Here is a 16,237-nt window from a genome sequence, read left to right as displayed (position 1 = left end):
TAAGGAAAGTGCAGTTGCAGCCTTTAAAAAAGCCATAGCATCTGTGTAACATAATGTTAAAGAAGTTCATTAACTTTCATTATAAATATTGTAGCTTAGAAGTGGTTATATGATAAAATATTTGTAATGACTATCTTAATAACAGCTACCTCTAGTCCTTAAGAAAGGACAATGTTAACTTGTTTTTCATGTTCACCTGAATGCTGTATAAACAAGGACTATATGTGTCAAGATTGCTTTGTTGTATTATCATTTTTAAGTCACTTTACTTTTGCATATATTCCGTCAAAACATTATTAAAAATTGAAATGAAAAGCTATGCATGGACCTACCATGAAATGCCATTACTTAGCAAATGTTAATAGAAATGTGATAGAATATGCAGGTTAAGTAAATAAATTCAGTTATTTTTTTAGAGGTGATGTGAGAAATTGCAATGGAAATTAGATACAATGAGACAAAACAGGAACTTGTTTAGGGTAGATAGACACCACATTTCAAGAGTGAAGATGGCCGGTGTCATAATAGATAACAAACTAGCCTTTATGGATTAAGAAATGTTTCTGCAGTATGAGATGTAAATTGCAAACACAGATAGTTGATAATGACATTCCTGAAATAACATCAGATGAAGTATATAAAAGCATTTGAGGTATGTAGAAATTAAAGCCACATGGAAATATGCTGAAGCACCAAAGAAACTAGTATAGGCATGCATATTCAAATACAGAGATACGTAAACAAGCAGTGTAGAGCACTGCAGTCAGCAACACCTGGGTAGGACAAGTGTCTGTCACAGTTGTTAGATCGGTTATTGCTGCTACAGTGGCAGGTTATCAATATTCAAGTGAGTTTGAATGTGCTGTTATAGTCTGCACACAAGACATGGGACACAGCATCTCCGAGGTAGTGATGAAGTGGAGATTTTCCCATATGGCCATTTCACGAGTGTACTGTGAATATTAGGAATCTGGTAAAACAGCAAATCATTGCTACATGGTCAAGAAGGTCAAAATCGGCAAATTTGATGAGATGTGCAGACTTGTATCCAATAATAATAGACAAATAAATGGAAAATAAGCTCGGTGATTTTATATGGGCTGTGGATCCCAATTTGAGAAATTTGGAGGTTTCAGAATGTGTACTTCCTTCTCCAGTAAGGAAAGAGGGATTGGCTGGGCAAGTTGGTAATGGGGTTGGGGGTGGGGGCAGGTCTCACAGACATTACGTGAAGAGGACTCACCTGTTCACCTGCTGTGAGAAGGAAGGAAGCCAGAGGTAAAGAAAATGCATCGAAGGAAGTAGGAGGTCAGAGACAAAACATGGTTAAACATTGAACTGGCTTAAGTCCAGAGATCATAGAAGGAATGAGAGGAAAAGAAACATACTTGTGAATGATTTATACAATCAAGAATAGGGAGGGGAGAGGAGAGGGAGGGAGGGAGAGGGGATGAGGAATGGAGGAATAATTGAAAGAGGGATGCGATGAAATTCTCCCATTGGGAAACAGATTGTTAATGGTAGTGTGGAGGGAATTTTGGGATGGGAACAGGAGAGGTGAGGCCAGATGGGGAGGTGGGCAGAGACTGGTGTAAATTGAGACCGGGGGGATTATGGAAATAAAATATATTATAAGTATGCTTATCATTTGTTAAATTCAGAAGAAGAGGTAATGTTGGTAGGGAGGATCCAAATTACAGAAGTTTTGAAGTAATGATATGATGATGATTAGCTTGCTCTGCTGTTAGTTGGTCTACTTGACCTTCAGCCATAGTTTGGCAGTCTCCATTCATTCATTCATTCATACACACACATGGCTGATTATGGGCAATGAAGACCATGCACCAACCTTAATGTGTTCCTACAGGGATGGCTATCTTGTGCACTTTGGATCCAGTTCTAATGGGCACCAGCTGCTGTAGGTCCTTCAGCAGTTCATCCTCCCATTTCTTCCTTGGTCTTACAGCTGGATGGATACCATCCAGTTTTCCCATTTGTTCCTGGCCATATCCATGTTAAATGCTGTGCAGGATTTGCAGTGTAGTTGACAGATAAAATGGATGTCTTTGCAGATGGCTCTGCCTTTAAGGAATAATTAATGCCTGTGACAGGACTAGAACAGAAGGTGGTGAACAGAAGTATGGGACAGGGCTTGCACCTGTGTCTTCCACAGGGATATGACTCATGGGGCAGAGTGCTGGAAGAAGTAGTAGTAGTAGTATGGAGGTGGACAAAGATAATGCATAGGTTGGGTGGGCCTGATCGCAGAACACTTGTGTTTTTGTCCAATGTACATGCTATTAGAAAGTTGAGCAATTTTTCACCTTTCTTATTTACCTGTCTCCTGTTACTCAATCTCTCTCTTATTTTGTGAGTGGCTATTTGTCCTCTTATACACACTTAATTTCATCCTGTATTTTCCATAATTGTGTGTATGAAAGAAAATAATCTGTTACCTTAGTCTAGCAATGAAAATGTTACCTAAGATATAGGCCGTGCTAGTTTGCAAAAAAGACAATTAAAAGCAATTTTGAAATAGGTAACAACAGCCATATATTGAACCTTTAGGTGACAGCTTTGAGTGTTCATAGGAAAAACCAAGGAAAAGAAGAAACATTCTAAAACAGATTTAAGAGTAATGTAGGTGAATTGTGCATCACTGTAACATTATCATTGGCTATCTTTTTAAGTTTCCTTTATGAACTGTCTTGTATGATCAGAAGTTTGACCGAGCGAGGTGGCGCAGTGGTAAGACACTGGACTCGCATTCAGGCGGACGGCGGTTTAATCCCGCGACCGGCCATCCTGATTTAGGTTTTCCGTGATTTCCCTAAATCGCTCCAGGCAAATGTCGGGATGGTTCCTTTCAAGGGGCACGGCCGACTTCCTTCCCCGTCCTTCCCTAATTCGAATAGACCGATGACCTCGCTGTCTGGTCTCCTTCCCCAACCAACCAACCATCAGAAGTTTGTTTTTCAGCAAATGGATCTGAAAACTCACAAGTGTTTTTGATAATGTTTTCCCATTTGTCAGTTGCCGGTAGCGTTTCAAAATATCTTTAGATAATGTAATTTTTCTGATTTGGAGTGATAGCACTAAACAGATTGTGACCACAGGTGATATGGCACTGTCCGAAACACACTTGACTCATATCGGGGAAGGGCAGGGCTCAAATCCTAATCTGGCCATCCTGATTTAATTTTCCTGCAATTTCTCAAAATCACATCAAATGACCAGATAGTTTTGTATGGCATATTGATTATCCCATCCTTATCCAATCAAAGCTAATACTTCATTTCAAACCTTAATTTGTCTTGTCAGGCATCATCAGAAAGTATAATTTAGTGGTGTCTCTTTATATGTGACAGCACCTGTTGCTACAGACATACTCTTTGCATTCTGCACTGAGTGCAGCTTTGTTGTCCTCTCCTGCTAACCAGTTTCCGATACTAGTGTGCTGAGGAATGGCATTTGGCTGCTATAAAGTACTTATCATCCAATTTTAAGACAACTATTCACCAAAACAAACTGATTTTTACACATCTTATACTGTTATATCTTCACTTGATAAAGGATTGAATTTCTTTTTGTTATATGTCATAGTTACTGCACTGCATCAAGTAACGATAAACATTGCCCTACATTTTAAAGAGTTTGCAGAGGTAAAAATGCATTGCGTAAAATTTGTGTGTGGTTGATTTTTAGTTCATACTTTGTAGTGTATGAAATGTAGATACAATATCGGAGTTTTGTTTAAAATTGAGAGGAGAACAATACCTCATTTCACTCTCAGGTTATTAATTTTTACATCTGACAGACAGTTGCATGTGACATGCCCATTACTGCCCCTACGAATCAGATATTACGTCATCATAACAATTGTCATATTTCATAAACTATTCAAGAAATCAAAATAAGATTTTTTGCAAATGATAGCATGCAAATAGGCTCATATGCTGTGTGATAAATATTTTTTTTTTTTTTAACTGATATACGGAAGTAACTTGCCCGCAACAGTGCGAGATCGTTGGCTCAAGACATATACAGGCGTCAATAGCATTGTAGGAAAACCCAAGTGGTACGGTTATACATGTCAACAACTCCTGGGGAACAGCTGAGCAGGATGTGTATCTTCCCCAGACCGTTGTAGGCAAATAAAGAACTGAATTCTGATCTAAAAGATGGAGGATTATTTTGTGTGTATTGATATGTTTAGCCTTATGTTATAGAGAACATCGTAAAGAATGGTGCTGAACTTGTTTACCAGTGTTCACAACTGGGCACTTTGACCCTTCACAGAAATAAATGTGTTATATCTGCTTCCTGTCCAAGCTGTCATTACATTGAACTCTACCAGTAAAATAAAAATAAATAAAATGTATTTGTTTTCAGGCCTTTGCGACCTGGTGATAAAGGATGGGTAGCAAGAGCCCGTGTCCCTATTCCTTCCAACAAAGACTATGTTAACCGACCCAAGTGGCAGAATGAGACTGACATAAGCAGGGTAAGATGTATTTTTTAATTTTAAAGTAATTGTGAACTTCTTGTTACATTATCAGCAAAAGTTACATTAACAGTGACTTGACACTGAAAAACTTTATATAGTTTAAGCAAACAGTATCACGTAAACACTAAAAAACTGAGTGTGTTTTTACTGTTTACATACATATATCTCTGAAAGAACAGACAGCTGTTGACAATCCACAGCTGTACAAAATATTTTAAAATTAATTAGGTGACTGCGAATTCCTTGACATCAGCTGTATTAGGTATACCGTATTTACTCGAATCTAAGCCACTCTTTTTTTCCGGTTTTTGTAATCCAAAAAACCGCCTGCGGCTTAGAATCGAGTGCAAAGTAAGCGGAAGTTCCGAAAAATTTTGGTAGGTGCCGCCGCCACAACTAACTTCTGCTGTGGAATATATGTAGCGCTACACAGGCATGCTTTGCAGGCACGAAGACAAATACTGGCGCCAAAATAAACTAAAAAAAAAAAAAGAAGTGGAAGACGAGCTTTTTTCTCCGCCCCGAGTTTCGACCACTGCATTTTCATTCATTATCCAACGAAGTAAATACAAATTCCATATTGTTCATTTTCGAATGTAGCAGCATTTCAATGTACTATGAAAATCCGACTGGCAAGACTGTTTGGGATGTGTGTCAATATGGCCAACTCTACGTTCTGAATTTTTTCCTACCTGTGAGAAGACATGGTTGCTAAAAGAAACTTTTGTGGATTGTGAATCACATGTAGTATTCTCTTCACCATAAGAATAATACGAATATAAACATTTTGCCATGTATTCTTTCGTGTTTGCTGGTATCTCATTTAAATCCTGTCTGCCTAATAAACTACGAAACTTGAGTGAGACTACAGCAAACGCGGAAGAATATACATATCATGTCATGTTTATATTCATATTATTCTTATGCCTAATTGTGATACAGTCAGAAATGAAGCACGGCAATTGACTAGATTTTTAAATCTAAGATGACTCTAATTTCTGTGCAGAATGTAATGTACTAAAGAGGCGCCTGCAAAGATTTTCAACCGGAGAAAAATTTTCGCTAAACTCTCGTTCAGAACGTCTTCTATCATACGTAGTCTATTATTTGCTTCTTGCTGATCACTATCAAAGAAAGCAGCAGTGTAAGTAACAACAAATAGCAGTCTCTTGCCATTGTTTCGCTTATGAGTCAATTCCTCTCTCTTTTTTTATTGTAAGCCGCGGTAGCGCGCACAAAAGCTAGTCTTGCCGCGAGCGGCGACAGATCGTCAAACTCATTATCAGGATGTGACAAACAATGCATGACACAGTACAATAATGCATTTTCAGCTTAGAGTGACTTAAACACCTATAACAAAGAGAACGGCACATATCAGATCAAAGAAAAATAAGCATTAAATTCAAACCAGACACAGCAGGGGAAAAAGGAAGGGTACCCATGTAAATACGGGCGGAGCGCTTGACGCATAGCAATGGCTAACTGGTGAAGCTTAACTGCTAAGCTTACGACTCGAACCAAACTATCGTCATTCATTCGACCTAAATTGTGTCTCGTATTACAATGGACCAACTTTGTTTCGATTTGGAGGTGTGGCCTAAAACTTTTCTCTCCCCTAGAATTTCGAGTCTCAGATCTCAGGTGCGGCTTAGATACGAATATTTTTTTCCCTTGATTTCGAGTCTCATTTTTCTGGTGCGGCTTAGATTCGAGTAAATACAGTAGATCTACTACCCAAGAGCGACATGTGAAAATTTCTGCTGGACTGGGACTTTGATCTCGATTCTTTCGTTGTCTCATTCTCCTTGGTACAGGAATCCCAGTAATGTTGTGAGCTTTAGGTGACGATTTTAGTGGTCTATGATACTAGGGTTGGAACTTTTAATAGTGGCAACTATTTATTTACAGCTCGTACAAAATAGATACATGTTTAAAAGTTTTACTGACCTTCAAAGTAGACACCAGCATTGTGTATAAACCGTTGTCAGCGATGTGGAAGTCGTAGCATACTCTTAGCAGTGCCAGTTCTGTTGACAGTTCGAGCGGTGCGGTCTATTGCCCGACGAATTTATAGCAGTTCTGAAGCAAATGCCGTGAATTGTTTCCTTCAATTTAGAAATCGAGTTGAACTTACGAGGGCTTAAGTCGGGGGAGTGCAGTAGGTGGTATAGCCCTTAGCAGCCCCATCAGTCAAACAAATCAGTAACAGCTGCACTGTACGTGCTTGAGGATTGTCCTGCAAAATGATGGTCACGTCCTGCAGAAAGTGTCATCACTTTTGTCAGTATGCTGTTCATTTTTGGACCACAACCTATGACCAGCTTAGAGACAGAAGTGATACCACTTTCTGCAGGACCTGACCATCATTTTACAGGGCAATGCTCAAGCACGTACAGTGCAAGCTGATACTGATTTGTTTGACCGATGGGCTGCTAAGTGCTATACCACCTACTGCACTACCTTGATTTAAGCCCTTGTGAGTACAACTCAGTTTCTTAACTGAAGGGAACGGTTCACGGCATTCGCTTCAGAACTTTTACAAATTCGTCGGGCAATAGACCACACCACTCGAACTGTCAACACAACTGGCACTGCTAAGAGTATCCTACGACTTTCACATCGCTGACAACAGGTTATTCACAATGCTGGTGACTACTTTGAAGGTCAGTAAAACTTTGAAACACACATTAATTTTGTACGAGCTGTAAATAAATAGTTGCCACTATTAAAGTTCCAACCCTCCTATAATGATGTAAGGGACTACGATATAATGATGTAAGCATTGTAACATAGGGAAGTTTGGGTTATTCTGGGGAACGTGCACAGATACCCGAAATGATTAAGGAGACCACTTACGATAAGTGGGAAATCTGGGTTCAAGTCCTGGTCCGGCACAAATTTGCATATTTTGTTATTAGATAGAATATCTATACCTAATACAGCTGATGTCAAGGAATTTACAGTCAGTGAATTAATTTTGAAAAACGTTTTTATTGTATTTGACCAGTATTATTTCTGTGTGAAAGGACAGACTAAAATGTTGTGTAGTTAGTAATTATAAGTCTAACTTATATGGTAGGCTGCAGTGGAATTACTTCTACTGCAGGTATATGGGTGAGTTAAGAAAGAAATGAACTATTATTAGTGGTTGGAGTTAGAAAAGGCTCATCTCTCGTGTCATATATAAAAAGTCTATTAAGAGTTCGATGTAGAAAAGGGTTATCTTCCATGGTGTATGCAAAAAAGTGAAAATGTGTCTGCACTAAGGGAAGGTGAAGAACATGCTCATAAGAGGCACTGAGAAATGAGACTGTTTCGTGTTACTGATCCTGTTTAATCTGTACAAAGAATCTTCGACAAAAGAAAGCAGAGAAAAAGTGGAATAGTTTGCAGTTGAATGCAAGATCTTCAACTACTGATGTTGGAATAAATTTGTGTACCCTGGTAATTATTATCTGCTCAAAATTACTTTAGGATTGACAGTTCAGGAGGAGCACGTAGAGGTGTGTAGCAGAGGTGCTGTCCCACACGGAACATCGCATAACCTTAACATTTTGTTTGACTCGCTCAGTTTCATAAACTACTCACTTTATAAATATGGAACTTGCATCAATCTGTTCCGCAAGTCTCCACTATGTTTTAATTTTAGTTTTATTTGAGGCAACAAATTATTAAGATGATATACCAGGGTTTCTACAGGTCATGAAAGTCATGAAAAAGTAATGGAAATAAACAGGTAGTCATGAAAAGCTAATGAAATTGAATAGGTGGTCATAGCGTTAGTTCCCCAAAATGTTGCCCCCAGTAGTCCATATATAGAAAGAGTCACCAGAAGTTTTAAAAATCTTTGTTATCTGTGGTGGACTTGTGCGTCCGTCTGTGCAGGCCATATTAGCAAAAACCCTGCTACTGTCATTTGCCACCTTTAGAGCTATATGTGGTTACTTTCAGAAACGCACAGTTGTTTTGCAAAGTCTGTATCAAAAAATTGCTGAGAACAGTCCTTTGAAATTAAATATAGGCAAAGGAGGCTCATGTATATCACCCAAAGTTATGCAGAGCTCAATTTTAAGTGACAATCACATTTGAAGAACTTATGTCAAAAAAACATGTGACTCCATCAACAGCCGATGTAGAATGCTGTAAATTTTGTTAATATTTTGAGAAACAACTGAAACAGTTGAATCCTAAGAAAATAGAACTTGAACAGTTTCTGATGAATTTACTGCAGACTTGAACCATGACTTCATCTAGTTCATTTTAAAGCTGTTATGCATGTTTCATGGAAATGCTGCAGTTGAAAGAGGCTTTTCTGTTAACAAGAAAGTTTTAGTTGAAAAGTTAAAAGGTACAGTTGTTGCAGAAATAAGTGTTTTTTGTTAATGTTACAAAATTAGTGATACTAGCTGTGTAGAATGCTTCATCACTAAGAATAGAAGCCTTCAAAAAGAAGAAATCTGATGAAAATAAAGTGGGTAATCTTAAAAGAAAAACAGTTCAATAAACAAAAGAGCTCAAAGAATGGTTATAGAAAAGGCAAAAGAAGAACTTGAAATTTCAAGTTTAGCTAAGAAATATAAACACCAAATCTTTTACTGTGAAGCTTAACATTTGACATAAATTTTGTGCCTTCAAAAATGTTGTAGTGCCTTAAAGAAAATTGTAAGTTTTCACTACATCACTATGCTAATATATTTGAAAATAGTCATACCACATCCTGTGTGAGAGTTTCATGTTTTTGTAGCATTTGATGAATGGTATTCTACAAGTCATACCTAGTTACATTATTTGTGCTGACATACAGTTTGTAAGTTGTTATTACATTCAGCTTTTATTTCAAGCAGCTTTTGGGTTCATAAAAAAAATTGATTTTGTCATTGTACCTCAATACCTTCAAGAGTTCATAAATATAACTAAAGAAGTGATATAAAAACTAGTGAATTTGGTCCTCTGAAAATCTGTAGACACCCTTATACAGTTTACGAAAATGCATTTTCTGATGACGTTACTGAATTTTTGATATGTGGGGAAACATTTTGGTTGTTGAAGTTATGTAAACACTTTAAGCAAATGAAATCTTAAAAATACATCAGATTTTCATCTACTCCAAACTGGAACTCAGAACATGAGATGAACTTGATGCACAATGTCCTCCACATGTATCAAGTATGAAGTGGACTCGCACATCGAGTACTGAGTGGTCACTGTTATAGTTTCATTGCAAGGAATGGCTCAATTTGTTTGTAATTTTTCTGATTCATCTACTTATTTCTAACTTTACAGAATGTGGGATTTATGTTTGTTTGTAGCAGTTTAAAAACATATCATATATAACCCAACCATTTTCAAAAAAAGGACAAAAGCAATACAAAAGTATTGAATGTGGCAGTTATTGTTAATGGTAATATTTTTTATGTGATATAAATTGAATTCTCAAGAAGAATTTCATATGGAATTAGTTGCTGATAAGGCCGCCTTATTAAAATGTCAAAACATACGAAAATATAATTTTGTTATGTTGCCATTACAAATTGTGCACTTCAGACATGCAGCTGAACCTACCTATACTTAATATCACTGTAACTGGCACTGCTGTTATTTAATGAAATAATTGTCTCCTCCACGGAATTTTCAAAACTGCTTCATTCTGTCTTGTTCTCTCCATGATGCTTTACATATGTTTGTCTCTGCCTTCTTCCAGTCTTCAGAGATGATGTTCCTAACAGCTTCTTTTGTGAGTGCTTAGGCTGTAGAAAGGGTAAATTGATTATCATTCCTGCCAACATAATCTGTAATTGGGGCCTACGTTAATTCTGTTGTGTGGAAATGGCAGTGGTAAGATTGTTAGCCAATACGTTTTTGTAAGCATATAGATTTCATATATGGGGGCCTGTGTGTTGTGGAGAGGTAGTAGTTCCATAAGCTCCAACTTTCTAAGGTCATCACTTACATAGACTTACTGACACTGAAGCCAGTCAGTTATTTCCTCCTCTCACTTTGCCATGGCAGGTGTTTTGTCAACAGTAACTGAATGGTAAGGAGCATTATCTAGAAAAAAGACAGTTTCCCCAGATTTTGAATTATTGAGTGTACAAACCACTTTTTAAATGTAACATGGTTCATTTCTTTGTAATAACCTTCCATTCCTGTTGATTACAAAGCACGAGACCATTCGAGAGAGAACCTTGTTAGTTGCCTACATGACAAGGAATAAGTCAGCCCCCATTGCCATTGTTCCTTTAGTTGTGTCACCTGTCCAGCCCTGCTTGATAACATCAGAATTAACCCAGTTTCATCAAGCCACAACACTTCATCGATATTCGTGCCATATATATCTTCCTTAAAAACTGGCATTGCCATGCAGCTTCATACTCCCTCACCATCAACAGTTTGTGGCTGGATCATGTGTCATGCAAAACTGTGCGCAACTGCCTTGAAAAAGACCTAATTCCATACAGGTGACTATAACTTGCTGACTTTCGGGTTTTCCTTTCTGCAATATTAACCATAAACATGGTGACGAATTGCATACTCAGCAGATGAATGTACTTTAGCAAACCGCTTATCCATATAATGTTTTTTCCTCAAGAGTTTCAAGCCTAGATACTTTTCCAGCTTCCTTTTATTTCTTGAGCATTTCTTTGCCAATCTTCATAGTAATGTTTTTGTTCACATTCAGAACTGCAGCCATTCTAACAGTTATATTGTTAACGGAGAACAGCAGGTCCCCATAGAATTTTTCAGTCTCACAGTAGGCCAGTAACATGCAAACTGTTTCTGTTGACTGATCTTGTGCATCACTCCCCAGGCCAAGAGAATGACACAGAATTTTTCTGCTCGTAACTTTCTGCGGACTTCTTTCTGACATCATTTGGTAGCACACAACAAATGACGGTAACAAATACACTCCTGGAAATGGAAAAAAGAACACATTGACACCGGTGTGTCAGACCCACCATACTTGCTCCGGACACTGCGAGAGGGCTGTACAAGCAATGATCACACGCACGGCACAGCGGACACACCAGGAACCGCGGTGTTGGCCGTCGAATGGCGCTAGCTGCGCAGCATTTGTGCACCGCCGCCGTCAGTGTCAGCCAGTTTGCCGTGGCATACGGAGCTCCATCGCAGTCTTTAACACTGGTAGCATGCCGCGACAGCGTGGACGTGAACCGTATGTGCAGTTGACGGACTTTGAGCGAGGGCGTATAGTGGGCATGCGGGAGGCCGGGTGGACGTACCGCCGAATTGCTCAACACGTGGGGCGTGAGGTCTCCACAGTACATCGATGTTGTCGCCAGTGGTCGGCGGAAGGTGCACGTGCCCGTCGACCTGGGACCGGACCGCAGCGACGCACGGATGCACGCCAAGACCGTAGGATCCTACGCAGTGCCGTAGGGGACCGCACCGCCACTTCCCAGCAAATTAGGGACACTGTTGCTCCTGAGGTATCGGCGAGGACCATTCGCAACCGTCTCCATGAAGCTGGGCTACGGTCCCGCACACCGTTAGGCCGTCTTCCGCTCACGCCCCAACATCGTGCAGCCCGCCTCCAGTGGTGTCGCGACAGGCGTGAATGGAGGGACGAATGGAGACGTGTCGTCTTCAGCGATGAGAGTCGCTTCTGCCTTGGTGCCAATGATGGTCGTATGCGTGTTTGGCGCCGTGCAGGTGAGCGCCACAATCAGGACTGCATACGACCGAGGCACACAGGGCCAACACCCGGCATCATGGTGTGGGGAGCGATCTCCTACACTGGCCGTACACCACTGGTGATCGTCGAGGGGACATTGAATAGTGTACGGTACATCCAAACCGACATCGAACCCATCGTTCTACCATTCCTAGACCGGCAAGGGAACTTGCTGTTCCAACAGGACAATGCACGTCCGCATGTATCCCGTGCCACCCAACGTGCTCTAGAAGGTGTAAGTCAACTACCCTGGCCAGCAAGATCTCCGGATCTGTCCCCCATTGAGTATGTTTGGGACTGGATGAAGCGTCGTCTCACGCGGTCTGCACGTCCAGCACGAACGCTGGTCCAACTGAGGCGCCAGGTGGAAATGGCATGGCAAGCCGTTCCACAGGACTACATCCAGCATCTCTACGATCGTCTCCATGGGAGAATAGCAGCCTGCATTGCTGCGAAAGGTGGATATACACTGTACTAGTGCCGACATTGTGCATGCTCTGTTGCCTGTGTCTATGTGCCTGTGGTTCTGTCAGTGTGATCATGTGATGTATCTGACCCCAGGAATGTGTCAATAAAGTTTCCCCTTCCTGGGACAATGAATTCACGGTGTTCTTATTTCAATTTCCAGGAGTGTAAAATAATAACTGCTGCATCCATAAAAAATGGAAACAAACCAAATCATGAGATACAACAATTACACGGGACATTAAACTGTCTGAAACTCAAGCACTGTGTAGGTGAGAAGGGTTGTGGTGCCAGAGTGAAGGTTTGGAAATTTCGGCTCATTGCTGCGGCTGCAGATCTCATGGGTGGCAGAATGTGGTTCGTACCTCCACAATGGGCTCCTCCCTACTTCTTCTGTTGTAACTGTCAATACTAAATTAATGTTGAGCAGGCTTTAGGTATCTGATTTCTGTGTGAAGGATGTTAACTTGGTTGGTTGACATCAGAAAGTTAACTCTTAACTTTTTATCTCATATTTAAAACGTACGGTTTGTACAATCATCATCCATCTGCAAATGAAGGTTTGTAAGGAACGCATTGCGTTAGGTACCGGAGTATTTAGTTTGAATAGTTTCACATAGGTAATTCTGACATTTTTTTGTCCTGAGTGCTTAGTATCATCATCATTCATTATTGTAGTTAAAATGAATGGAGTGGCCATTGCATGTCAGTTGAGATGAGCTTCATTGTTTAAAAACTTGAGCTGGAAGTATTTTATGCAGTAGAATGATGGGATGTTCACTGTGCTAAATATTTGTAACTAGTTAAGTCTTTAGTGGACTGCGAAATGCACGCAGATACCATCCATTCTCAAGCAGTACTCTTCCACTTGCAGATTGTAAGAGAGGGAGAGTGTCGTTACTAGATTAGAGACTCAGATAATTGGTGAACTGTGGTCACATGGATTGACTCGAGGAACAAAGTACAAGGTTGGAGACTGGGCTTAACACATAGTTACAAATTGACAAATGTTTATGAACTCTTTGATACAGCTTTGACTGTTGATGATTGTTTCTATTAACGCAGAATTACTATTCTTGATCAGCCTTCTATATAGTGTTTCAGTCATTCCATGAGTAGAAACTGTGAGAATAAGTAGTAAGATCAGTGTGTGTAAATCCATACATGGAACATATGTACACAGTGAGAGAGGCAGAAAATAGGAAAGAATGTACACTTGTATTGTAAATTCCTACACGCTGGATCTCTCTCTCTCTCTCTCTCTCTCTCTCTCTCTCTCTCTCTGTGTGTGTGTGTGTGTGTGTGTGTGTGTGTGTGTGTGTGTGTGAGAGAGAGAGAGAGAGAGAGAGAGAGAGAGAGAGAGAGAGAGAGGGAGGGAGGGAGTGCTCAACTGCATGGTCATCAGCACCCGTACAAAGTCCCAATTGTTTCACAGTCCAATGTAGCCAGTGTCACGGATGATGATGATGATGATGATGAAGAAGAAATGATGAGGACAACACAAACACCCAGTCCCCGTGCAGAGAAAATCCCCAACCTGCCCAGAGAGAGAGAGAGAGAGAGACTTTCAAATTTGTGTGTGTTAATGTTACATTGTAATGATGAGTAGAATAGCAAGTTTGTACAGTGAAACAGAAGACTGTAGGTTCTTTGCTTGCTCTGTACATTGCTTCCTTTGGGCTACACTCAAAACACACGCTATCTGTAATGACCTCATTTTCAACAGAATGTTAAATCCTAATCTTCCTTCTTCAAAGCACTCTTAAATTGAAACTGTGTGCCAGGCCGAGACTCGAACTCGGGACCTTTGCCTTTCGCGGGCAAGTGCTCTACCAACTGAGCTACCCAAGCACGACTCACGCCCCGTCCTCACAGCCTTACTTCTGCCAGTACCTCGTCTCCTACCTTCCAAATTTTACAGAAGCTCTCCTGCGAAACTTGCAGAACTAGCACTCCTGAAAGAAAGGATATTGCGAAGACATGGCTTAGCCATATCAGCGCACACTCCGCTGCAGAGTGAAAATCTCATTCCACTCTTAAATTTGTATAACAATCTTTTCTAATACACATTGATTTTTACTGAATTCACAAAAAAGACAAATTCATGAGCATTGTGAGTCACTTGAAGGTACTGGGGACTGAGCGGAAGGGGTTAGAGGCTCATTTTTTTAAAGATCATGTTATGCTTGCCCTGTGTATGTGCAGTGAGAGTTACTTTCTTTTGTGTAATATTCTCATACAATAATGTCAAAAACTAGACAAGCAGCATTCTATACATCATTGTGATCTGTTTCAGACGACAAAGAAGTCACTTAACAGATTCGAGAAACATATGAAGAACTACCTTGATAACAAACGCTTGAAGAAAGCTCGCCGGGCTGTTGAAATATCTATTGAAGGACGGAAAATGGCACTATGAAGAACTGTTAAAGACTCAATGCCACTTTGGGCAGTATGTGTTCCTTGTACTTGCATACATAGTGTTCAGTATTCATACTCTTGTTGCATGTGGAAATGCAGTGTGTACTGTAATGTAAATAAAATCAGCTATATTTATGAAATATATGTGTGTGCTTGTAAGTGGAATTTATTACAGTTTATTGTAAAGACAGATAACTGAGTGGAGTGTCTCTGTGCTTCAAGTCTCAGTTCAGTATTTTCCTAATTGGTAAATGAGTGCTGGTCTTTATGCCGTCTCTGTAACAGAAGGGTAATACAAAATTAACGGAGTATTTTCTGTCTTCATGAAGCATTGAATTGCAGGTGTTGCATTTTCAGCTAGTCAGGAAAACCTAATTTTAAATATATTAAACACACACACACACACACACACAGGATATATTCTGGGTATCTTGTTGTACCTGACTCGCACTGTTTTGTGATTCACCAATATAAAAACATTGTAAGTGTCAGAAGAAATTATATTGTCTAAAAGTACTTAACCTTAGGTTTTCCTAGTGTTCTTGTGGTGGATTGCACCATCTGCCATTTCATACTTCACAAAGATAGGAGATTCTTAAACAATTATGTCTTAGCTTTCTGGAAATTCAAATGAAGTACAGTGAAATCCAAGACAGTGTAGATCAGGCATGTTGAAATGTTGAAGTTTGTGAATATTATAATCATATCATTATTAATTTGTAAATGTTTTTTGTGTCTAGAATGATTTGTTATTCTTTGGTCAGAAGGGTGTAATTATAGTTTCCACAATTTTACAGGAGAGCAAAAACAAAGTTGAAATGACACCTGATTAAATTTCAGTGGCAGAGTTTTTAGTTCTGTTGTGTATTTTTATTAATCCCCTTTGCATTGCTTACCATACCATATGCCTACTTGAAAGTATAACAACAGAAACTTGTTAAATAATGTGGTTGAGTTCCTTCAGTTGGACTTCCTTTGTCTATGATCAGACAGGTGTAATATTTTACAGTTTAGGAAGCTTTGTGGGAAGGAATGGACAATTTTTGCAGTGCTGCTAGTCTTTCAGAATGACAACATGTAGCAACTTAAATTTTATTGTAGTACAAGGAAGAAAGACTTTTTACATTGGTTTTGTGGTACTTTGTTCTGAG

General features: G+C 39.6%; 1 protein-coding gene and 1 non-coding gene across 2 annotated transcripts in view; one reads left to right on the top strand and one right to left on the bottom strand.

Moving 5' to 3' along the window:
- LOC124596635 (protein IWS1 homolog) overlaps positions 1-15,245 on the top strand; it is a 124,483-nt gene extending 109,238 nt beyond the window's left edge. The window contains exons 9-10 of the mRNA XM_047135863.1: positions 4,393-4,504; positions 14,962-15,245. Coding sequence (XP_046991819.1) covers positions 4,393-4,504; positions 14,962-15,084 — 235 coding nt within the window. The 3' untranslated portion in view covers positions 15,085-15,245. The remainder of the gene's footprint in view (positions 1-4,392; positions 4,505-14,961) is intronic.
- On the bottom strand, positions 14,443-14,517 carry Trnas-cga. The gene has a single exon. It is a non-coding gene; the product is annotated as a tRNA-Ser (tRNA).
- Positions 15,246-16,237: the final 992 nt, after the last annotated feature.

This window comes from Schistocerca americana, chromosome 2 (genome assembly GCF_021461395.2).
Source record: "Schistocerca americana isolate TAMUIC-IGC-003095 chromosome 2, iqSchAmer2.1, whole genome shotgun sequence".
NCBI lineage: Eukaryota > Metazoa > Arthropoda > Insecta > Orthoptera > Acrididae > Schistocerca > Schistocerca americana.
This window is presented reverse-complemented; position numbering and strand designations above follow the sequence as displayed.